At 36.9% G+C, this 26,367-nt stretch overlaps 2 protein-coding genes across 2 annotated transcripts; both read left to right on the top strand.

Moving 5' to 3' along the window:
* Nucleotides 1–787: 787 nt before the first annotated feature.
* qtgal (queuosine-tRNA galactosyltransferase) lies at nt 788–14,762 on the top strand. The gene is made up of 12 exons (XM_087805981.1): nt 788–1,007; nt 3,239–3,355; nt 3,423–3,522; nt 4,068–4,132; nt 4,822–4,887; nt 5,771–5,866; nt 7,812–7,907; nt 8,020–8,144; nt 11,242–11,377; nt 11,488–11,556; nt 12,779–12,853; nt 14,542–14,762. Exons 1-12 carry the CDS (start codon nt 948–950, stop codon nt 14,620–14,622), a joined length of 1,086 nt encoding a protein of 361 aa, XP_087662107.1. The 5' UTR covers nt 788–947; the 3' UTR covers nt 14,623–14,762.
* Nucleotides 14,763–19,008: 4,246 nt separating this feature from the next.
* Nucleotides 19,009–25,582, top strand: LOC148089348 (meteorin-like protein). The gene is made up of 5 exons (XM_087805993.1): nt 19,009–19,335; nt 20,949–21,126; nt 21,192–21,417; nt 23,913–23,972; nt 24,836–25,582. Exons 1-5 carry the CDS (start codon nt 19,250–19,252, stop codon nt 25,171–25,173), a joined length of 888 nt encoding a protein of 295 aa, XP_087662119.1. The 5' UTR covers nt 19,009–19,249; the 3' UTR covers nt 25,174–25,582.
* Nucleotides 25,583–26,367: the final 785 nt, after the last annotated feature.

Here is a 26,367-nt window from a genome sequence, read left to right as displayed (position 1 = left end):
CACGTTCCATCGGAACTTTCCAAAGTGTAATCAGTTTTGTTTCAACAATCATCAAATGGATCTGTGTTATTTATGTAGCTTTTGATCCACTCCTTTATTTCTAAAAGACGCATCACAGAACCTCTAGGGAATCCCTTCAGAACTGGACCTAAACAGCTCACTGACTGTACCAGTTAGACTCCGTGTACCTGCCTCTGCTGCTGACACACAATGGATGTCCGAGTCACGGTGGTGCTGTCACACTTAAAAGTGCGGTGACTTTTCTTCTTTTGTGATACTTCATAATGTGAAGCGAAGATGGGAAGAATAGTACAAATAAAGATCCCAGGTCCTCGCCACACTAAACCTGGACTTTTTAATATAAAATTGGATGGTTGTTGGTACACATGGGCTGTAAATGTATCTACTACAAAGATGTGTCTGTACAGCATAATAGATCTTATAAAATTATAAATAAATGTTATTTAATTTAATAACGAGTCTGTGTCTTTCATCATTGCCACAGTTAGAACATAGATATGGTAAGTGGTGTGTATTATGTATACGAATATACGTTTATGTACATAAAAAAAAAAAAATCTTTGTATTTCCCAACAATAAAAAGTGTTTCTGATTTTATGCACAGTTGTTTAAGAACTTCCGTGTTTAGTTCCTCTTAAATAATAACATATTGAAAGCTGAAAATATTGATATATTTTAGTAAGTTTTGGATTTTGTCATCTAAGCTCTACTAAGGCGTTTGTAAATTCGATCGTTCGGCGCGTAAATAAAACGTCATATCCGCATTTATCCTCCGTCGCATCGTGGTCTGAGCTAAAACGTGGTCTGAGCTCAAACGAATGGTTTAAAAGTATTATTTTTTACAAAATATCACGCGAATGTGCGTAAATAGTGATTACCAGGATTGACACGCCATGAACAGCTGACAGGAGGACCCGGATGTCAGCATGGAGCCGCGTAGAGATGACGCAGAACCTGAGGAGCAGAAGATGCGGACTGTGGATGTGGTGGGTGTGACGTCATCATTAGTCAGTGCCATCGATAATACGTTAAAATGAACCCGAAATTCACAATGTACACGATTTTATGTTATACTAAAGCGCGTCCATGTTTATGTTCGTCAGTGTTTATATAAACTCGCTCTCAGCATTCCCCTGTCAACTATTACGTTATTTTTTATAAGAATTAAAATATATTGTGCTTGAATAACATTGACATCAATACACTGTACCATATTGACAATAAATCAATATTTCTACATTAAAAATACATGAAACTTTGTTCACTTATACTTCAAAACCTGCTGAACATGAAAGTAAAGTCAGATCTTTGTCAACTATTAAGGTTTTTTTTTTTATCACTTCAATCACTTTTCTTTCAGCTTCTCTGTCTTTAAAGGTTTACAACCTAATTACTGACAAACAACAAAAAAACATTTTAATTATCCATTTAAATCAAACATTTTTAATGAATTTCAACTGAATTTCAACATGCTAAATTCATTTTAAATTAACTTAAACATTAAAACATTTTAAATTCATTTAAACATTCGAATATTTTAAATTCATTTAAACATCTTAATCAAATTGTTTACATGAATAAATAAGCACTAAATCTAATTTCATGAATTTTCCAAAGCCTTTTTTAGCAAAGCTGGGATATTTAATTTTGTACTATTCTTTTTAATCTTTTACCTTGAATTTTCCAAACTCAAATGAAATGTTATTTTGAGCAAAACCCATTAATCACAAAATCAATATAGTAAATGCTGCAATGTGTTCCTTAACTAATATTTACCGCAGTTATAAATTTGAACATTTCAAACACAATGAAAGTAAATAAAACATTTCACCGACCATTGGCGTCTTTGGACTGAACCCCTGGAGTGTCTTCTCTCTCTGACTGACTGAGAACCTCCATGAGTTCACAGTTCACAGGTGATCCACATCAGTGCCAATGACTGGAGCAGCTGGTTTGCTGCTGCTGGTGCACTCTGGGAAGTGTAGTTCTTTGACACATTCTGAGATTCAGCTGAATAATGACTTAAAAAAAAGGATTGTTGAGGAATATATTTGCGTAAATACTATGTAGCACTACATAAATTGTACAGGTTCTTGGAAAATTGACAAAAACGTTTAGGGTTTATGTTTATTACTCTCGGTGTTGTCTTGATCTTTGAAGTATGTACTGTTTTTGAGTATTGTTTTGATTGTTAAAGCGCTTTGTGACCCTGGTCTCGAAAAGCGCTATATAAATAAATATTACTTACTTACTTACTTACAATCGAAACAGAAATTATATAATTCACACTGCTTGAATTGACAGTTTTTGATTGCTTTAAACTTGTTCGAAAGAATAGTTCACCTACAAATCACATTTAATTCATTTTCTACTCACCCCCATGTCAACTAAGGTTTGGGATTATTTTCAGAGTAATCTGCTCTTTTTTTAGAATTACATGTGCATCTTTTTGGACAAAGAAACCTGAGGCCAGTTTTATATGTTATATGTTCATGTAGTGCGGCGTGAAAATATCCTGTAACTCCAAAAAGAGACAGATTACGAAAATTCTTCCAACCCTCTGTCGACATGAGAAGGAGTAGAAAATTAGAATTTTAAGTGAACTATCACTTTAAGGGCCACTAACCTGTAGATTTAAGTCTTAAATAAATGTTGGACTCTATTGCATCATCAGTATGTATCTGTTTGTACAAAACTCTCTTTTAATTTAAATATTTACATTAGAAAATGTGCTTTAAGCCCTGCCTACTGAAAACACTTTCTGGAGATTAAATAACTTGTTTACCCAAACCACGCCCACTCTCTACACATCCAATTAACTTGTTGTATAAACAAAGCGGGGCGTGATTACAGCTGGCTGGAGAAAGAGTGAAGCCGTCATTACATCATCATGGACTCCGCTCTCGTAACCTCTCGTTCGCTGAGATTTTAGACGGTTGAGAACTTTATAAAGTAATGAGTTCAAAACATGGTGATGATGAGAGACTTAAAGACCTCAACGTTTGAAACATGTGAGTGAAAGTTTTTACATTAGTTGCCCTTTAAACATTTTCTCCCAATCGCCACCAGATGGCGACGTCCCTGAAGGGTCAACAGTCCACCACAGGGCAAACGCATCAGACACATCCAAATCAATAAGCTGTCTGTCTGAAGGGCAAGAGATAGAATTCAACGGATAAACTGACAACTATATTGAGTATCTGTGTGTGTTTTTCAGAGCGTGATCATGCCAGTGTACAACGCGGCATGCTGGCTGTCCGAATGTCTACAGGCCATTGAATTGCAGGACTTCACTGGAGTGATGGAGCTGTCCGTCTTCGATGATGCCAGCACTGTATGAGGGTTTTTCCATGTTCATGTTTGTGTTAAGATTGCTTGAAATGCAAGTGTGGGTATTTCAGGATGGATCTGTGAACGTGGTGGAGGAATGGAGGTCAGTACTGGAGGCCAGAGGGATCTCACTGGTGATCTCAGGCCACAAGTCTCCTCAACCGAAAGGAGGTCAGTCCAGGCTGCCTGAGCTGAGTTATGAACCGGAAAGAAACAACACATTATTTGTTATATACTATTATTTTTATTTATTATTAATGTTAATATTGTTAATGTGAAAAATAACTTATTTAAAAGGCTATTTTTTACAGTACTCGAGGTCACCGTAAACACATATTTAAGAGTAACAGTTGATATAAACACAGGCCAAATTAAAAATGAATGATAGATATAATTAAAAAAGAAAAACTCATGTCTACTAGTGCCTTTTTTTAAAGTTTGGATTTAAGGTAAGTTTTGAAAACATTAAGTGTGTTAATCTTGTGAAAGGAATTACATCTAATGGCAAAAAAAAAAAGACAAGAATACTAGTTGTATCCTTTAAACTATGTCAAGTAAAGTCTAGCTTATTAGCCCAAAACAAGTTAGAGCATAAATCTTGAGTTATGCATGTTGTGTGTATTTAAAGGTTGTCGGACAGTAATGTAAGTAAAGGAAGTTTGTAGGTAACGTCTTAATATAAATGCAACTAAAAAATGTTTTTTTTCCTCTTTCAGTGGGATATGCAAAAAACAAGGCAATATGTCAGAGCTCCGGGAAATACCTTTGTTTTCAAGACGCAGTAAGTTTCATTCTATAGGCAAACTAAGATCTTCTAAGGATGTTTTAGTAGGGTTGAAAGAAAATATCGATACAGTTAAATATTTTTCTTATTGTTATTTAACAGCACTGTATTTCTTATTATTTCTGGCTCTCATACACTACTCAAAATAGTAAAGAAACACATCCTAGATCTGAATGAATGAAATATTCGTATTAAATACTTTGTTCTTTACATAGTTCAATGGGCTAACAACAGAATCACACAAAAATGATGAATGGAAATCAAATGCAATAACCCATGGAGGTTTGGATTTGGAGTCACGTTCAAAATTAAGGTGGAAAAACACACAACAGGCTGATTGAACTTTGATCTAACATCCTTTTGTTTGTGTGTCAGGGCGGAAAAACATTGTTTAGACTTGTTTATCACTGTTTATGTGTATGACCTTTAATACCAAACCTTTTTTGCATCGCGGATTGTTTTGATGACAACATTATTTTTTACATAAAACAGTAAAAATACATCATATTGACCTTGCATTTCAGACATTTTCACTACAGATTTATTTGAGGTAAACTTGACTGAAACAAGAATATGAATGTGTCAAGAGTCACATGCTGATGTTACTAAAGAGAAAAATATAATTTATTGACTGTCAATGGTTACTGTTGATCAGAACCATCTCCTGTTGTTTCTTGTTACTTCAGGATGACGTCATGTTACCAGAGAGGGTTCGCCTTCAGTTTGAAGCTGCACTTCTCCATGGCAACTGTGTAAGCTTGTCTCCATTTTCTCTTCTTCTCTTCTCTCATTTTTTCTTCTCATCCTTGCTCAACCCTTTCCCAGAGTTTTTTAACATCTGAATTTATTTCCATCCTGCTGGACTACTGACACATTATCTCACGCCTGCACGATGTGTCGTAGCCAAAGTATAGTTGGCATTTAGAGTTAGCAGTGTTGGTGCTTTCAGCTCCATACCAGAGGTGAAAGGTCAGGACTGTGTGTAGACTGTGGAACTGTGTAAATAACTGCACCTTTTCAAACTTCACACACACATGAACACACACTGAACAAAATGTATTTCAAAGCAAAATTCCTTTAACTCCACTTGTGTTAATAAGACCAACTTTGTTTATGTGTTACCTGATTAATTTCTGATATTTTCTGGACTAACCAATGATATATTTCGTAGTTATATAGTAACTTGTATTTGTTTTTTGTTGTTTTTAGGATTGTATTTAAATTGAGTTAGTACTTGGCAGTGTTATAAATGTGACTATATAGTTTTAGGTGTTCATATATGGTGCGATATCACCTCTGGACTTTACATTTGTCTTACATTAGCAATTATAATCAATTGTTTTCAAAGATATAGAATAGTTGTTACATCGTAGCACTGATATTTTGCTCTTATACCATTTTAATTATTATTTATTATTAAAAGTGTTCATATAGTAATTCATAAGGGGGTATGTTTTTGTAATAAAAATAAAAAGTTTTATACCTGTTTATGATCTGTTTTCAGTTTGTTCTTTACATTTTTTAACGGCTGAAACAAACATTTCCAAAATAAATTTTCCCAAGGGATCAATAAAGATGTAATTATCTATATTTGATTCAGAAACGTGGTCCAAACTTTGGTCTGTTTCTTTTCAGGTGGTCGGCTGCAGAGTGAGAAGAGACCCCGAGGGATCCACTGAGCGCTACACTCGCTGGATCAACTGCATCACTCAGGATCAGCTCCTCACACAGGTGGGACGAGACGTTTCAAAAACATATTCGTCATAAATAGGGGTTTTAACCATATATATCAGTTTTATTCTTTTTGAAGACTAACTGTTGACATCCATTTATATATATGAAGGACACTCCAGCTTGGTTCTTTCACAGGTTCTACTGAGGTCCAACAGAGATCTTCTTGGGCTACAAAATGACCACAATTACATCCGTGTCTGGACTAAGCCATGTTTTAGTTTTTTTCCTTATTCCCCTGCAAAGGCCAAAAAGGCAGAAAACGGTCATGTGTTAAATACTCCCTTAGTATCAGTGCTAAAATATCGTTAATATCCTACTTTTCAGGGTTTTAAACTGGATTAGAGCTCTCTTACAACCCTTTAAAAGTCACAAGTCTCATGGGGCCTCATGTACAAAGAAGTTTGTGGAAGAGTTGTTCATTCAAATCCAGAAAATGGTGCACATACAAAAAAATATAGATGTATGAATCTGCGCGTGAACACAAATACAAGCACTTTTCCTTCATACATCCCAATAATGATCTTTTCCTTATTGATACAGATGAACTTTGACGTGGAAAAGTATGTCTGCACGTTTTTTGTGCGTACGACTTCTTAGTACATAAGGACCCAGGTTTTTTTGGCCTCCTTTTAGCACTTAGCAGTTTCTGGGTGATTTTTCGTAATCTGTCACAGCCCTTTCAAGTCCCTTTTAAGTCTATGCAAGCATGTAAATGAGACAGTAGAACAGATAAAACTAAACTAGATTGCTGTTGCATTTTTTATATAAATTATTATTTGTGGTTTTGTATCTTTAAAAAATCATTTGGCATCACCAGGTACTTCCGCTGGTAATCTGTGTTTCCTATCTTATCTCAAACATCTTTAAAGGTCGCCAACATGAGCATGAATCTGCATTAAATTTACCTTCAGACTTTGATACGTGCTATGAAGTGTTGTAGTGATCGTTCTGTTCATTTGCAGTTGTGTCCTTCCTGTGGGAAGTTATCACTGTGCTGACATTGTGTGTAGTTTAATCTTACTTTTTTTGTGTCCATGATATTCCATGCTTCTTGCCCTAGTTAGCTGGGATGGGCTCCCGACTCCTGCCATGAGAAAGAGCAGAAGAATATAATAAATACATAATTATTAAAAAGATTAAGGAGAATCTTTCAATAAAACTAACCATTGTTGTTTTAATCTATTATTATATAAAAACATATTTCATGCAAAATTCCCAGCAGTGCAGCTTATAACAATGAAACAGTGACACACACACAAAATCAATCAGACCACATCATTCGTAGACATTCCAGGGTAAGAGATATTCTGTTACATGGAGCCCGAAAATGAGATCATGATTCTGCAGATTTAAAAACTCAACCTTCTCATGCTGTGATCTTCATCTTGTCTCTCCGGACTAGTTGAGTAAGAATCAAGATGAAAACATTTTCATCTGCACTGCATTACGTTTGATTCTCCACAACCTTCAATTCCTGACATCTTATTCATGCTGTTGGTCACGGCTTTGCTCAGTGTTGCAATATTTGCAAAATTTGCACATGGTCCGAGTGGATCCAGCTCATCTGTCTAATGAATTGAATCCAGATGTATTTTCTGTGGAATCATTTTCATGTGTGCTGCTTGGAAACGGGGTCAGAGCTGTTGGAATTAAACCCTCATAATGACTCATTTATGGACTTGTAATAGTTTAGAAATCTGCTCTCTGAAGAAAGAGATGAAACAGAGATTCTGCTCAGATGTGACCATTGAGTACTGAATTGTATAGTTTTAAAAAAAGACTGAATCGCAATATTTGTGACGAATAAATGAGTCGCTATTGTATTTTTTCCCCAAAAACCTTCATCTCTATCTAGATGTGTAATGTTCGTATCACGACCTGTGAAGGTCATCAAAAGGCGGGTTTCAAGCTAACATTTAATGTGTGAGTCTGTGTGTTTCAGGTGTTCACGTCACACGGTCCCACTATAATCATGCCGACGTGGTTCTGCTCCAGGGATTGGTTCCTGAAGGTCGGGATGTTTGACGTAGGAGGAAAGGTAAAGATCCCGACCCTAGCGCAGCTTCCGTACCTCATTCAAATGATTGTCTTACGGGGCTAAAAGAAGACTTCGGTGTAACTGAGATGAATCTCTCTGTTGGTCCCAACAGGGAGTCGCTGAGGATTTGCTCTTCTTCTACCAGAGTCTTCGCCGGGGAGGAGGCGTGGTCAGAGTTGACCGGTGCTTACTGGTTTACCGTTACCACGAGAGAGCAGCGACACACTCTGTCACCGAGTGAGTTCTTTCATCTCTCCCACACACACACACTAACACACACACCATACATAAATGGTGGTCACATTGCCACCCACACCTACGCACAGCTGCCTGCTGGCATCCCCTCTGTGGTTTGAGTCATCTTTCAATTCACTGCAAAATAAATCGGGAATTCCAACCTGTTGGCTTCTCAGTGTGGAATGTTCAGCATCTTTCAGACACAGCTGGGACGGAATCGGATCTTGTTTTGAACCAGAGAGCCTGGTCAGTGGGAGATGACATTCCAGCTCTAGCTTGTGCTTCTGGAAGGTTTGCCGTGCAGTGTGTGCAGGTGTAAGTGTGTGTGTGTCGCAGCATGATTTCCCCGCTGAGCATACGCCGCTTTCCTCCACCGCTTTGATGCCATCTTTCTCGCCGCGTGTCGTTTCCTTCCTCTCTCCTCATTTCCTCGGCTTCTCCTTGTAGATCATGTCCTGCTGACGCACTTGTTTGCAGATTGTCATCCTATTCTGAGTCCTCCTGAGTCTTCTTTCCTCATGAGTGATGGTATCTTTGACGGGAGTTTTCTCACAAATATTGCACGCAGATGAGTTCACTGAGAGGGTGTGGTTGAGTGTTTATTACTTTGGTCTAGAACAGGGGTGGGCAATTATAATTCTTCAAGGGCCACATTAGATTCTGTGAATGTTGTGAGGGGCCGTCAAGTAAAAAGAAAGATGAGAAAAACCCTCAAAAAAGGACGTTAGTCATTAGGCCGTGACATTTATTAAGCTAATTAAGCTGCGATTTTATTCTTGTATATCGATTTTTTTTTCAAAACATTCCTTGTCTAACTTAAAAAAAAACGTTTGGAGGGATTAATATATACTCGAGAAATTACACACAAGAAAGGAGGGAAAAGGTAAATAAGTGTGAAAATGTAAATTAATAATAAAAACAAAATAGTTTGTTAATGCATTAGAACCTACATGATCATACTTTGACATTACGAGGGCCGCATAAATACAGTCAAAGGGCCACATGTGGCCCCCGGGCCGCACTTTGCCCAGGTCTGGTCTAGAACAAGGTTCTCAACCTTGTTTCTATGAGAGCAGGTTGAGCTAATCTTTGATTATCCAGTTAATATAAGAAAACATCGCTGAACTAATGTGTTGATTGGAGTGAATAATGGAGTAAAGCCATTGTTATGTCATAATGGTAACCGCTCTCATAACCTCTCTTTCGCCGAGTTTTCAGACAAGGAAGAACTTTATAAAGTAATAACTTAAAAAAATGGGTCAATATGAGGGACTTACTGCATCTTGACCAGGAAGACTTCAACCTTTGAAACATGATGTTAACTAGTAGCCATACAAATAATAATTAACAAGCAAATATTTAGGCCATATTTGTTTTGCAATTACACTACCGGTCACTAGTGTCATAACGCCCTCCCCAGCTAAAGAAAAAAGGAATTCCCTTGAGATCCTGCAGAAGACTGAGGACTAGAGGATACAGTAAACGACTGAAAGCAGTTACGACTACGTCAAGAGTCACGTGGTCTGTAAATCACCGGAGTCAAGTACTCGACGATACTACAAATATATCTTTGTTCCTACAGTGTCTGATCCAGATTCTTGCCAATACAATAGAGGCTCAAAAAAACCAGGCATTGCACTCCTCATTCAGAGATAAATAAAAGTAAAAATGTCTTTTTTTAAATTCAAATAAACAATCATTTTTCCATTTCAATCGTCAAAGACTCCCAGTAAGTCGGATGACAAAAGTATAAATAATTCAACTAGTCTTGGTATTCTGTCTTCATCCATCATCCAGTTTATTTTTAGAAAGACTATTCTGAACCGCCTTCTTTCCTCACCCCGACTAGTTGTCACCTCTTGTGTTTCACCTCGGAGAGGATTTCCTGTCTATAAATGAACACGACAACTTCTTCGACTTGATCGTCTGTAGGCGTGAGTTATGGAATCTCTGACCCGAGTTCCTGCCCACTGACATGAGGAGCTTGTTTGGCAAAGACATTTCACGGTCGTTTGAAAAAACACAAATGGTTTTTCGCGCGATGTGTCATTTGTTTAACCTTTGAATAATAATGATGCCTATTTAAATCAATCTAAATGGGTCTTTAACGTTCTTTGGGGTGTGTTAAGTCTTAAGGTCGCAGAACTAGCTCCGGGTGCCGTACTAAAGCCATCAGTCTTTCAGAGAAGGGGTCCCCAAACTTTTGTGCACCAGCGGCCAGTTTAATGTCGTAATTATATTCGCTGGAATGGTGTGACCTGCGGAAAAAATACATCATGTTGATGACAATAAATAACGGTGAAACAGCAGGAGCACCGGGCTGCTTTATATTTAATATGTATAAAACCATTTGTTTATCTACAATTGTCATGCTAATTAATTTTTTATGTTGCAATTAAACCTCCGTCACCGCAGTCATCACATCCTCCGCAGCTAATGGAACAATAAAAGCCAGCGAAATCCTAGTGATGACTGAGGACGAGAGGATACAGTCGACTCCAGCAGCTTTGAAAGTTGACGTTTGGACATGATTTAAAACAAGTGAAAGAAGTACTAGTTTGTCAAGAGTCATGTGGTTTATAAATTCTGCAACAACAGAGTCAAGTACTCGTCAATACTACAAATATATACTTGTTCCTATAGTATCTCAATATGTAGCAATAGATGTTGTCGCCCATACATCTTTTTTATTGTCAGATTCTTGCCGATACACACGACTGCTAATATGATTTTGGAGAAAATATAGTATAAATAAAATAAATAAAACACCTTTCAGAAAGTTATAATCAATGCAAAATAAAATAAAATAATTTATGCTTTCAGTCTTCGGTGTCAAAGGCCTCAAGAATCAGTCCATGGACGGATGTTTGATGAGCACTGCATCAGAGGACCTTATCAATTAAGTTAATTTGTCATTTGACAAACACACACTCACACCTTTGACTATCAAGAGTCATCAATAAATGTTTCTGTATGAGGGAGGAAACTAGTGAGAGCAAGAAGTTTCTTCTCCATCTTGATTTGAAGTCAAGACCAGAAGCTTCCGAAACAAACAAGCACCATGTTAAAGCATGTTCATCTAAAATCATGATTTCAGGGAAACCATCTGGAATCTACGAGTGAGCTTTTTGCAAGAGCGGGTCATCAGCCAGTGGAAGAGCTTCACCATATGGAACGCTGGGAAACAGGGACGGAAGCTATTCAGATGCTTGACTGGAGCCAACCAGAAGAAAGTCAGTCGCTCATCATCATCATCATCATCATCATCATCATCATCATGTGCTTGTGTGAAGTTGTGTTGCTGTGTTCTCACCGTCGATACAAACTATGGTCTCACTTACAGGTTCAAGCGTTCTGCGACGTGGATGAGAAAAAGATCAAGACGGGCTTCTACACATACGAGGAGTCTACGGTGAGAACGATGCAGTCGTGATGTTTTATTAATCATCGCCTGCATGTTTACATCATGCACTTTCGTTTTATTACCACTTTTGTTTTTTTCAAAGCACAGATTTGTGTTTAATGTTTTCAATTTGTAGAAAAAAAGAAAACATTCCCAGCCAGAAAAGCACACACAGTGAGAGTACATACCTCTGCCAAGTTTTTTTTCATTAATAATTTTGTTTATGTACTTTGAAGTTGTTTTAATCATTCATAATAAGATTCCAAGCAGTCAGTTTAAATAGAGTTCCTGGAACCATACATACCGTAGTAATAATAATTGTCTCTCTATCAACATAAAATTAAGGTTTTATTGACATCAGCTTTTTTAAAATTATTTTAGTTGTTTTGCTTACCTCCTTAAATACTTCAATTGTAATACAAGTATACTCAACTTTAAAAACTTGACTGAGACTGCTCATACTTTGTGGGGGAATATATAGAAGTATCAGTACCATCAGTATATTGAATGGTTTCATTTAACATTTATTCCATTTTTATTATTATAAATCATTCCAAATTATTATCATTATATTATCATTATTATCATTTAAAATATGTTTGGTTAAATAATGATTATTAAAAGTATCATGATGTTCTATTCTATGTTAATCTTTGTATCCTTTGTCTTTGTTATTTTTCTTTGGTCTATGTTCTTTATCTTTAGACTTAGATTGTATCATCTTTTTCTTTCTCTTTATTTCTCTTTGTTCTTGTTCTTATTTTATTTGTATTTATTTTTATGAATAATTGCTGTATTGCTTGGGCTAATTGGAAAAAAACAATTTCCCGAAGGAGACCTCTGAGGGATCAATAAAGTTCTACCGAACCCAACCTAAGCTATTATGCTAAACATATCAAACCCAACATGAGTAAATAATCATTCACTATGAAAATCAACCTTTCAATATGGTTTGTAATTAATTGAATTATTAAAAAATATGCAGTGCCTAAAAACACCTTTCTAACATGTGAAACGTTAAATTCAACTATTAATTATTCTGATGTCACTGATAAACCATTATAGAAAACGGACAGAACATGTGAGTGAGTATAAAAGGATCAAGTAGTAACCAGTTCAATATACATCTAAAGTAAAGGAATTAAAGTAACAATTAATTGCACATAAACCTTGAATCTCTACAAACTTTTTGACTCTAACTGAAAGTTTTTCTTCTTGATACTTTTTCCAGGAGAGACCAAAACCCAGGGTGCCAGTTGTCTCTTACAAACATGCCTCGGCTCCCTTCATCATTTGTGTCAAGCTGGTGAGCACAACACGAGTTTAAGAGTCACATGTCTGACCTAACAACATAATGACCCTGGGCGTGTGCCTGGCTGGGGTCGGGGAGGAAATGGGAAGTGACGGCGGGGCCTGATCTTTTGATCTCCACTCTTACAAACACAGACATTGTTCGGTTCTTTTTGAAAGATTTCATACTCAGCAGACTCTGACTCAACTCTGCGGCTCGTTCATTTATGATCTTTGAGCAGAGGAGGCGGAACATCTCACTGCAGTCTTATCAGCGCTCGAGATCCTGGCGTCCAGTCGTGAGCGACGCCACCAACAGGGGCCACTAATTGCCCAATTATGTGAATTAGTGGAAGCAATCAGAGTCAGAAAACCAGGAGATCTGGCCTCCGTCACTCACTCTCTCCCTAACTGAGTCCGATTGACTGAAACACACACAAACACCTGGACTCAATCCCACATGTTTGTCGTCCAGAAGCGACAGAATGTTGCTCATTCATCCAAGGTCAGGCTTGGGGGTGAAAGGGCGAGGGTGGGGGAGGGGGGTTGAGATGTTTAAACAGGCTTTACCTACAAGTGATACAATGTTGTTTTGGAGCCACGTGAAAAATAGGTTGAACCCCAGATTTTAACTCTCCTGACTCGCATGTTTCAAGTGTCTTTCTCTCCAACATGCAGTAAGTCTCTCATCATGACCATGTTTTGAAATTATTACGTTATAAAGTTAGTTTGAAATCTGGGCGAACGAGAGGTTACGAGAGCCATTATGATGTAATAAGGGCTTCACTCCTTCTCCATGCCAGCTGTAATCATGCCCTGCTTTGTTTATACAACGAGTCCATTGGAGGTAGAGACTTCCAGGATTGATGACACGCGGTGACACACCTCCCACAGCAGAGTGGGCGTGATTATTGAAAAAGAAATCTCAAATATTTCAAGGAAAAGTGATGATGAGTCCAAGATCAATTTAAGACACACTTAAATCAACACTTCCGTTGAACTTTAAGCATTGAATTTTAATATAGAATACATTTTCCAAATTTTTTAAATACAATTTCAAAAATAACACGATTAGCTAGTTTGATCAAGTTGATCTGTACTCATTTGGTTTGGTCTGGTGGCAATACCAACATTTTTATATTGAATTTAAAAGGCTACAAAAAAATAAATGAATAAATCATTTTAGAACATTATTATTGGAATTAGAATATCATACTTCACATGGAGTTAATCAATAAAAAAAAAATCTATATATAACTTGCAATATTGACACTATTTTATCAAAAATTGAATATCGAATCAAAAAGGCTAGAAATTAAAAAACATTCAATTTATTATGAAAATATTGGAATTACCATATAAAAATCTTTTTTTTTTTAAATTGTTTTGAAAATATTTGAAATCAAAAAACAATTAGACGCTCAAAAGCAAAAGTTCCCATATTTAAACTACAACAAAAAAGGGCTGCCAATTGCCCGAGGGCAGCACGTTGGAAATAACTGTGGTAATGGTTCTTACTTAAATAGTGCTTTACACTGAGTTACCCCTTAATGTCCACAATCACACACTGATGGCAGTTGGCTGGTAAGTCAGGGTGACACCAACACTAGTTCTGGGATGTTCAAGGGCTGGGATTGAACCTGCAACGTCATGAGCAAAACACCTTTTTTTTATTTTTAATTCTCCTGTTGCTCTCTCGTGCAGGACATGACGGGCGGCGTCCTGGAGGAGAACATCAACTCTTTGAACTTGACAGAAGGGCTCGATTATTTCCACTTTAACTGACGGTACGACGAGCAAACTCATCGTGGGTTCGACGCCCACGGCGATTTGCTGAAGGTCTGTATCAGCAAGTCGAGCGTTATGATGACAACGCAACCATCTGCTTCAAATGTACAAAAGCTGAATAAAACAAGTCTTTGTTTTTCTTTCTCTCGGCCTCTTGTGAAAACTAAGACTTTTTCCATGAAAGCAGATTTGTGGTACACAAACCCACGATGAGTTTATTCTACCTCACAGAGTGCAGAGGTTTCATGAGCAAAGGTAAACAGAGATTTCCCCTCCGTCGTCCTCTCGGTCTGCGTGACGGTAAATGTGAAGAGGTTTGAGGTTTTGAGGTGAATCTCCACTGATCCAGAACCACCCACTGGAGAGGGGCTCGGTTACACGTGAACACAGGGTTTGAATCCCAGAGATGAGTTTGATCAGTGAAGTCGAGCTCAGTGTTATTTTGACACTGATATGGAAGAACATCAGTTTCATCAGAGTATTGAACGATTGGATTTATTACTTCAAATGTTGAAAGTCTGAATTGATTAATTAAAGTATCATTTAGTTTTTAACATTAATTTTTTAATAATCCAATCAGTCATTTCAAAATTAAAAGGTTGAATTTGTTTTTAGTAATTTCAGAAAAAAAACTATATTTAAAGTGTGTTGTTATTAGTGGCTATGCCCCCAATTAAAAAATTAAATAATTTAGATTTGATATTCTTATTCACATTGATTAAAAAAAATACATACAGATAATCTTTTAGTATTTTCTAAGATACAACTATTTTAGATCACATTTAAATTTAAAAACAATATGGAATTTAGAACATTTATTTCTATTCATTTGTAAAATATAATTCATTAATTAAAGAAATTATTCAGATTTTTTTTATTATTATTTAAAAAACACAACCATCCTTTCAACATTCACATGATTAAATCAAAACAGATTCAATCTTTCAATATAAAATGATTCTTGAAAAAATAAACCAATAAATATTCCGATGGCACTGATATCCCTGATCACATGACCTCCTCCATATATGTTTAAATAAAATACAAACACAATAAATGACTCATTGGTCGCAAGATATTAGCAAATATGTTTGTGAAAGTACTTTTTTAGGTCTGTTATGTAGCATCCTTGACGACCTCTCTACAGGGATTCAGACGCTCTAAAGAAAAAGCCGTACATCTTAAAAAACAGCAAACAAAAAACCAGAGTTGTTTAAGCCTTGTTTAAATAACTCCTCTCTCCTTGACCCGCCCTGCACTCACGGCACGATCAGAGGCGGCTAATGGAGAATCAATGGAAGACACTGGAACAAAGAGTAAACACGGCTTTACTCGTTGTTTACACTCCATCTATCTCCTGCAGACATCGGCCCTGATAGCGCTCGACTGACCCCCGACCTCAGAGCCGCCGGCCTCAAACAAACCTGGGCGCGTGCAGAGCAATGGCACGCACGCATGCTGATAAGGAAGCGTCCAGATGATAAGAAAATAAACAGAAATTGTTTATTTAAATTTATAAATATCGAATGTAAATAATGTTTTTTCTATTGAAACTATTTTATTTTTTACATTTCCTCAATAAAAGGCAAAAAGGTTTTATTTTATCAATTAAAATGGTTAATATCACAGTTGCTGCTCATGATCGTAAGTTCCAGAGCCTGAAACCACTTCCCAAAATAAACAATATATTAACGAGTATTTATATTTCCAAGGAAGTAAATCTGTAGCATTTTTATGTTTGTTTTTAAGATTACAAGAAAAGCTAATCAGGGGATAACAAAGCACGACTCATGCAAGAAATGTACTAAATGTTTTTTGTTATAAAAGATTTCAACAGAAAAGCACTAACAGGTGGCATCAGCATTCCTGAGCTCGTTCCCACAACACACACATCGTAGAAGTACATCATCTCTCGAATGAAAGTGATGGATAATGGCTGTTTGGATCACTTTATGGAACCAAAAAAAATTTTTTTTCTAATATTTACAGAACATTTTATTAAGAACCAAAGACATTATATACATATATTTTCACATATTTTACATATTTGCTCTAGTAGAAGAACTCACATTTCTCCGATCCTTAAAACTCTTCACTGGTTGCCAGTTTATTTCAGGATCAACTTTAAAATTCTGGTTCTTACTTTCAGATCTATTCATGGTCAGACTCCTCCTTACATCACTGATCTGATCCAGCCTTACACCCCAGCTCGGGCTCTGAGGTATGTGGATCAGAATCTACTGAATGGTTCAGGACCAGAGGAGAGAAATCCTTCCAGGCTGTTGCTCCTAAGCTTTGGAACGATCTTCATCTCTCTCTGTGTTTGATGATCTACTGACTCCTTCAAGAAACATCTTAAGACATTTTTATTTGTTCAGAATTTTCCTTTATTTTCTTGAACTCCTGTTGTGTTATCAGTTTTATCTTGATCTTTAAAGTATATACTTTATGGAATATTGTTTTGATTGTTTAAGCGCTTTGTGACCCTGGTCTGGAAAATACAAAATTACTTACTTACTTACTTTCTTGAACCAAAAAATTTTTAATTTTCTAATATTTACGGAACATTTTATAAGGAACCAAAGACATTAAGAATAATTAAAGGAATAATTGATGAACAGATAAACGTATATTAAGAAACAAAGTCCTGAAGAAACAACTAGATATTTTCACATAAACCTCTTCTAAATCACTCCTTCACATTTTTCTTAAAAATAGTTTTTGTTCAAGCAATTATATTTTCACCAGAGAAGACTTTGCCCTTCAACACGACACCAACACATCCAAGTGGTTCCCTGCAGAGAAACGAAGTTCTCCGCAGGAGCGTGCTGTACGTGAGCGAGGAGGAAGTGGAGGTCGTGGGGGTTGAAATCAGAGATAGAGGAATGTGTTGTGGGGCGCAGTGAGTGTGGACGGACGGGGGGTCTGCTCCTGTCAGGAGGCTCGAGAAGAGCCAGGTGTTGGAAGGAGAAGCAGGATCTCTGCCGATTCCCCCAACGTGCTGAAGGAGCACATGAGGTCAATCTGCACATCGCATCTCTCTGGGGTTCTCAGGCGGGTGTGACCGAATTAGACGGAGGGTCGCGGATTTAGATGTGTTTACAGTGAGTGTGTGTGAGAGAGAGAGAGAAAGTCAAGATGTCAGTCTGTGTTCAGCTGATGGACATGTGTTCAGAAGTGAGCTGGACTAATGCGTTCCTGGTTCAGTCCAGTAGTCTTTGTATTCATGCTTTTCTTGACTAGTTGGAGATTCTTTTTCTCATATTTCATCACTTTTTTATTAAATAAACCTTATTTAGGCATTTGTTTTGGGATTTTATTTTCACCAAAATTAAATGAACACAGATATAAACTGTTTTTTTTTCCTTAAATAAAGTCTTACAAGACTGTATCAATTTCTTTATTTTATTTAAATAAAATGTGTGAAAAATAAAAATAATCAGATTTTTGAAATTCACAATTAAGATTTAAATATTTATTTTATTCAACTGTCATTAGTCCTCCACTGCAAGAGGGAGAATGAAATCCCGCGTGAATCCGGCGATGACTGAGGACGAGAGGATACAGTTGAACAGTTGGAAATATTTTGGTTTCAAAACAAATGAAAGAAGTTACCACTAAGAATCATGTGGTTTTTAAATTCTTCAATGCCAGAGTCAAGTACTCGGACAGTTCTATACAAATACTTGTTCCTACATGTAGTATCGTCACCCCTGTATCTTGTTAGGTATTGCCAGATTCTTGCAAATACACACAACTACTCTTTACGCGTGTACTCTGCAGAGGATATTCTGTGTTTGCAAAGTCAGTTTGTTTTCTTATTAAACAGAATAACTCAAAAACATATTTTAGTATTTTGAAATTAACTATGTTGCAAAACTATGTGCTGGTTTGGTGCCTTTCTACACTCAAAAAACTTTAAACAATAAAGTTTTACCTTACCTTACCTTAAAAATAAATGATAGAGTTTATTTAAATGTATTATGTCTGTTATGCGCATACTTTTATTGGGTTAGTTGAGGGAGAAAAAAATAATTATAATTTTTATTTTTTCACACGAAACTTACCAAATGGAATTATGAGATAGAATTACGAGTTACTATAGCAACGGTGTGAACGTGTACATATCGACGCGTCATTATTGTGCGTCTTCGAGGAATGTGTGACTCTGTCTGTGTGCAGGAATGTGGCGACTCGGTACCATACTTGCGGTTCTGACTTTTTCTCACGGGAAAATCCACCAAAGAACCAAAGACGCGGTTCGAGTCCACGTGTGACTTTTGCGTCGCGTAAAGACTTTTTTTTTTCCATCAAACTTCACGCGCATCGATGACGTCAGAGGGATGGAACGTTACGATATAGACATGAGTGATGGACTGATCCAGCAGTTTGACATTATCTATGGCTGTCGTCTCTCATGTCCATCATTATGATCGTTTATTTGTAGTTTCTCTCTGTGGTTCTGAGTCCAGGGTTTGTGGGCGTGGCTTAGCTTGGGTCGGGTCTCGGGCTGGATCTTCTGTTCCCTGCTCCGGACCATGTAGTCGCTTCTCTCCGGACTTCTCTCGATCTCTCTCGATCTCTCTGGACTTTGACTGACCACATTGGACCTCTCTGGAACACCATGTTCCGGGCCCTGGTGCTGCTCTGGACTCTCCTCTGCGGGACTGAGGCTCAGTATTCCAGCGACCAGTGCAGCTGGCGGGGAAGGTGAGGAACATCTCAACAACAACAACAAAAAACAGAAAAAACTCCATATATTTAAGAGAAAAATACAAAATGATATCAATGCGGATCATTTTCTTAATCTTCTAAACACAATTTCACGCACAAATAGTGCGTTTTTCGAGCAACTTAAAGATGCTTTAAAGACCAAATATTAGGCTCCAAGTTGAATCCAGCACTTTGGTTTTGTAATACTGTAGTAACAAGGATATATTTGTAGTATTGTCCAAGTACTTGACTCTGGTGTTGCAGAATCTTCAGACCACATGACTCTCTACGAAGTCGTAACTGCTTTCATTTGTTTTGAAACCAAAAAATCAGCTTTAAAAGCTGCTGGAGTCGACTGTATCCTCTCGTCCTCAGTCATATTTCATTGTTCCTTTTAGCTGCGGAGGACACGAATAATTGCAACACAAAAATAGAGAAACGCTGTGAATGTTTGCGTGTTAATTGTAATTGAAATAATTTGATTTTTTCACTGTATGTTTATATACAGTGTATATAGGATATAATTAGGGATGCAAAAACATTGATACAGTTGAATAATGCTGTACACAATACCATATTGTAAGTAAGTAAGTAAGTAATTTTTATTTATATAGCGCTTTCCCAGACCAGGGTCACAAAGCGCTTAAACAATCAAAACAATATTCAATATAGTATATACTTTAAAGATCAAGATAAAACTGATAACACAACAGGAGTTCCAGAAAATCAAGGAAAAGCCTGAACAAATAAAAACGTCTTAAGATGTTTCTTGAAAGACTATGACTATGGTATTGTATATGGACAACACTATATCGACTTTTTTAAATAAACAATTAATAAACAATTAACATGCAAAAAGGCACACAGAAGTTTTAACATTCAAGACATCTATTAACTTGTTTTTAATAATTGAATTTTAAAATCTAATATTTCCAGAGTTTATTTGTTCGTTTTTGTTTGTTTGATTTACGTCCTCCGCTCCTAAATACTGTGTGATCATGACGATGACTGAGGACGAGAGGATACAGTGACTCCAGCAGCTTTTTAAAGCGGATGTTTGGACATATTTTGGTTTCAAAACAAATGAAAGCAGTTACAGCTGTTGCTTTTTCAATTTAATATAAAAATAAATGTGTAAAGGGCCATCAGACAATACAAAGATACAGATACAGAGCTACTTGAAAGAATTTTCAGCCACCATGACTGGCTGAAAATTCTTTCAAGTAGCTCTGTATCTGTATCTTCTATATACCAACCTGTTTTTATATTGAATTTAAAAAGCTACATTCTATTATTTTTTAATAGGAATTTTGAAACTGTGTGTTTAAAAAAATGATGTATCTATTAAGAAAATAGCTTAAATTTGTACTGTATTAAATTATTAAAGAAACAAAAGTCATTCCCATATATTGTTCCTACAGACTCGCAATATATCGTATTGATACATTTGAACGCTTTGTCCCTTTTTTTAACCTGAACTCATGCAAAACTAAAACTTATTAGTGATAAACACGAGGTCGGGCAGCTGCAGCTCAGTCACTCTGCTTGGATTGAAATGATTCTTGTGTGTCTGGAAGTTTCACTAAATGAACGTCTAACGTCTATTGCAGCGGTTTGAGTCACGAGGGCCACCGCAGAGACATCGAGCAGATCTACCTCCGCTGTTCTCAGGGGTCCCTGGAGTGGCTCTACCCGACCGGAGCCATCATCGTCAACCTGCGGCCGAACACGGAACCTGCGGCCGGACACCCCCTCCACGTGTGCATCAAACCTGTCGCTCACTCACAAGTACGTCCCTCGCCTCAAACAAAACCACCCCGACCGGGTCTGAGACCGAGCGCTTGTGTGATCAGGGGGCCCACGTGTACCTGGAGAAGGCGGGTGACCTGAAGCTGCTGCTGGCGGAGCAGGACCAGGACGTCGGGTCGGTCCGCTGCTTCGGCAGAGACGCCGGAGTCCTGTTCGTGGAGGCCGTGGCTCGGAGCGACATCAGCAGGAAGATCATGGCTTTCCAGTACGAGCTGGTGCCGGCTCCAGGTCCAGGTGTGCACATGTACACACACCTGCACCCGGGTCCAGGTGAGACACTTTCTGCTCGTGTTCGCCTTCCGTCAGGTGATTTATTTGAATGGTCGGAGAATGTTCTAGGGTTTTTTATTTGTCTTTTAAATCATTTAAATTTCGTCATTTAAACGAGGAAATCATGAGTTACAAGATCAGAATAAGTAAAATGATACACATAAATATTTAAATTATGATTAATGATGTAAAGATTGTTGTAAAAATAAATAAATCGTTGGCGAAAACAAAACTGTATTTGAAAAATAATGTCGGAAAATCAGGCTTTTATAATCCATTAAATGGAGAAGAAGCTCAAATTATTGATAAATTAATTAATACTTTAATAGAATTAAAACAGATGAGGCACAAGATATAGAAATATTTTATAATATATGTGTAGATTTAACACAATATATAATTAAAACATTTTAACTTGTTTACTGTGTTACAATTATAACTGTTCATTGTTGTATTTTGCACTAGTACTATCTATATATATTTTTTTAATGATCATTTATGTTATATATGATATATCTTGATACTGTAGGTACAAGAATATATTTGTAGTATTGTCGAGTACTTGACTCTGGTGTAGCAGAATTTACAGACCACATAAATCTTGACGAAGTCGTAACTGCTTTAATTTGTTTTGAAACCCAAATATGTCCAAACATCAGCTTTAAAAGCTGCTGGAGTCGACTGTATCCTCTCGTCCTCAGCCCCGGAGCCAGGATTTCGTCGTTCCTTTAGCTCCAGAAGACGTAATGACTGCTGCCATCTAGCAGTGGAAATTTTTAATTGCAACACAAATATGAAGAAACGATGTGAATGTTTGCGTGTAAATTATAATATAAATAATCAAATAATTTAATTTTATACACACTTTCTTGAAACATAAACCATAAAAGAACAATCCTAAAAATTAGTTGTGATTGACAGTTTAAAAAAAACGGTTTATAAGTATCGACACAGTATCGTGAAAAAACAAAAAACTAAAAATAAAACCCAGTTAAATTGGTGAATTTAAAGAATATAAAAACAAAAAATGTATATATTTTTAAAATATTGCAATGTTACATTTTTTACGTAATTAAAAACTGTTTATGACCAAAAATCAAATCAAATTATAATGCGATAAACTCATGAAATACGGCAAAATACACGCAAGTTTATCCTTAGTGTGTCAAACTTTTCTTTTTCTTTTTTTAAACCAGTTTGATCTTCACTTGTCAAAATGTGTGATGGACTCGTTGATTCTCTCACCGTCGGCCATTGAACAATTTGTCAGTAATCTTCTTGTTCAACCGCCGCGGCTGTCAACGTGAAAACTCAAGTGGAAGTGACAGATCATGACTTCACCCGTTAGTGTTTCCTCTCGCCGTCTCACGCACACGCTACTGCGCTCTGAGGCGACCCCACCCGTCAGCATTCCTGACCCCGCCAGACGAAAAAAAAAACAAGCAGACCAATGAAAAGGTCACGTCGGGGTCAAGCACAAGAAGCCGACCCCAGCTGTCAGTCAAGAGCCGGGTCTGGTTAACAGGCGTCGTCGGCTCAGCCCACCCATGTGGGTGGTACGTCAACATAACTGAAGAAATGTTCTATAGTTGACGGGGTCAAAGGTTAATTCTATGATCAGGTCTCTTCCTGTCGATTTCAGTTGATTCTGTCTTGTTGTGATGTTTTGTTAAGAACTGAACACGGACGTGGACTTATAGATGAACATGACAACCACTTTTAGCTCACTTTTATCTTTCTTAGTAACCTACACTAGGCCATAGGTGGCGCCAAAGACACAGAACTGCTTCTACTTTTTTTAAGCAGGGTTTGAGAAACTATGGATACACTTAAATGTTTTGTTTTCCATGATACTGTATCGATATTTAACATAACTTTTTCAATAAAATAAAGCCTTCTTTTGCCTTTCAAATTTTAGTATATATAATACTAATAATTAATATATATTTAGTATATGATTATTTACGGTTTATATTTTAATAAAATATTAAAAATAAAATGATTATGTTTACTTTTTTTATTTAATCATTAAGATGAAAATATTCTGTGCGGTTTTTTATTTTTGTGCTGCAATCAAACTTGCGGTTGCTGGAGGACAGAAGTACGTCCTTGGCTGATAAATACTGCGTGATCCTGACGATGACTGAGTATGAGAGGATACAGTCGACTCCAGAAGTTTTTAAAGCTGATGTTTGGACATATTTTGGTCTCAAAACAAATGAAAGCAGTTACGACTTCATCAAGAGTCATGTGGTCTGTAAATTCTTCAACTCCAGAGGCAAGTACTTGACAATACTACAAATATAAACTACAGTATTACAATATATCGCAACATTTGGCGCTGTATGGTGATATGTATTGTATCGCCATATTCTGGACACTACCCTTACTGTTCATAAAACACAGAAACCTGTGCAGGATGCTGACCAATCAGATGCTAGCAAAGAGAGAAGCTGTCGACCAATGATTTCTCTTCTTCTCCCTCTTCGCTGCAGTGACCTGTGAACCCTGTTCAGACGCAGACGTCCTCATGTCCGTGTGCACCAGCGACTTTGGTAAATACTTGTATTCGTTCTACTGATGCTTGGGAAACTGATTTTTTTAAACAGTGTTTTCACAAGACGAATCATTCATTTCACCTCATTTTCTTGAAATTATATATATATACAGTATATTAGTCTTTGTATCCTTTATATTTGTTATTTTTCTTTGATCTATGTTCTTTATCTTTAGACTTAGATTGTATCATCTTGTTCTTTCTCTTTATTTCTCTTTGTTCTTGTTCTTATTTTATTTTGATTTACTTTTTATGAAAAATTGCTGTATTTTCTGTGGCTATTGGAAAAAACTATTTCCCGAAGGAGACCTCCTGAGTGATCAATAAAGTTTTACCTTACCTTATACAGTATATATATATATATGATTTTCATAGAAAAGTGAGCAAAGTGAATGGACGTTTAGTGACATGAGAATGGAACATGAAATAAGATTTTCTAATTCTAATGATTTAATAATATGTTTTCTAAATTATTATTCTTTTTTTTTTAAGTGGCTCTGTATTGTTTTGGTTTTGTCAGGTGGCACTTTTACACCAAAGTTTTTTATATTGAGTAAAAAACGGTTTGAACTACAATATCAAACTATTAATTATGTAATTTATTTAAATTTTAAATATTTAATTTATATATATAAATAAATAAATAAATATTTTTTATATATAAAAAAATAATTCAAACTTTAATAAACAAATAAGTGAATTAATTTAAAAAAAAGCTTAATAAAACAAAATAAATATTATTTTGTTCATGTTTTCTTTAAATAAAACAAAAAAAAAGGATCACAAGGAGTTAAGTGAACATCTGGAGCAAATATCTAACATTTTGTTCGAATCATTTCATTTACACTGTTTTCCCCTCAGTGGCTCGCGGATCCTTCCGGGGACCAGAGAAAGTCACCGACAACCACTCCGAAGTCACGGTCCGTCTGCAGCAAGTGTTCCGGCAGAAGAGCAGGATATTCGCGTGGGGCGGAGCCAGGGCGCGGGGGGGCTGGGTCGGACGCGTCCGTCTACCGACCCGGTGCGACATCCCGGAGGCCGGCGACGAGTTTCTCTTGACCGGGTCGGTTCATTTCGGCGAAGCGTGGCTGGGATGCGCCCCTCGATACAAGGACTTCCTGAGGATCTACAGCAGAGCACGGAGGGAAGGATCGAACCCGTGTCAACTCCACACACTCCGGGAGCTTCCCTGTGATTGACGGACACTTGGTGGACCATCAGGTGTGGGTTGAAGGTTCTTTCGCATCCCCAGGTGGAGATCTTTGGGCACTTTTCTTTTTCGCTTTCAACTATTTGTGCTCGTCATTGCGGCAAGTAAAGACCTGGACTTCTCTCCCAGAAACCTCCTTTGGCCCGACACCTGCAGAGAGAATACTTGTTGTTTCCTCTACTCTGATGACTGTCAATCAACTTGATGTGGTCGAAAGGCAGCGTTTTTCTGATGCTGAAGATTCTAAAAAATGCTTTGTAAGAAGCTCCTTGTATATGTTAGTCTTTCTGACAGAAGGGTTTGATGTGCAGCTCTGTGAGCCGCTTACGTTTTTCACGTGAAGAACGTATATATTGAAATGTGTTTTTATTCCATCTTATATAAAAAGTCGTAACTCAGGAGGTCATTTGATTTGTTTGAACGTTTTGTGAAGAGTGGACTGTTGTGTTGCATAAAGAGTCACATTATTTTGAAACGTTAAAGCCTACAGATGAGACAAAGAAGAACAACTTTTATTTGAAGTTACACAACTTAAAGATAAATACTATAGCGTCATGGACAAGATTTAAAAACAGGTTCTAACTAGGGTTTTGTATTAGCAAGAAATTGGTCGATACGTATCAACGATACGATACATCGTGATACTGTAACAACAAGGATACATTTGTAGTATTGTCGAGTACTTGACTCTGGCGTTGCAGAATTTACAGACCACATTTTTCATTCTTTTTTTCGCTGTGGAGAATGTAATGATTGCTGCCCTCTAGCGGACGGAGGTTTAATTACAACCCAAAAATCAACAAACATCAAGCTATTTATATGTTAATTGTATACAAGCCTTATGGAAATATAAACAGTAAATAACTCAATCGTTAAATGTGATTTGAAGGCTAAATAAATAACACTAATAATCATTTTAAAAATAGTTAATTAATTGCTCTTAAATATTGAACTGTAAGTCCATCGATGGCTTCTTTTACACACCATTGTTATTACTTGACATATGTTGGAAAATATGATACAAAAACATTATTCCTGATCAGTTTAATTCACTATCTATTTTACACTGACGCGTGACAAGAAAACCTCGCTGGTCTCACTTAACTCGGCACAAACGTATCACTTCACGCATTGAAGGTTCTAATGTTGCGAGATATGGAAACACAGCTGAGCTTCCTGACAC

Source organism: Callionymus lyra, chromosome 1, assembly GCF_982586985.1.
Source record: "Callionymus lyra chromosome 1, fCalLyr1.hap1.1, whole genome shotgun sequence".
NCBI classification, from domain to species: Eukaryota; Metazoa; Chordata; class Actinopteri; order Syngnathiformes; family Callionymidae; genus Callionymus; species Callionymus lyra.
The sequence above is the reverse complement of the archived record's forward strand: the minus strand, read 5'-3'. Positions and strand labels throughout refer to the sequence as shown.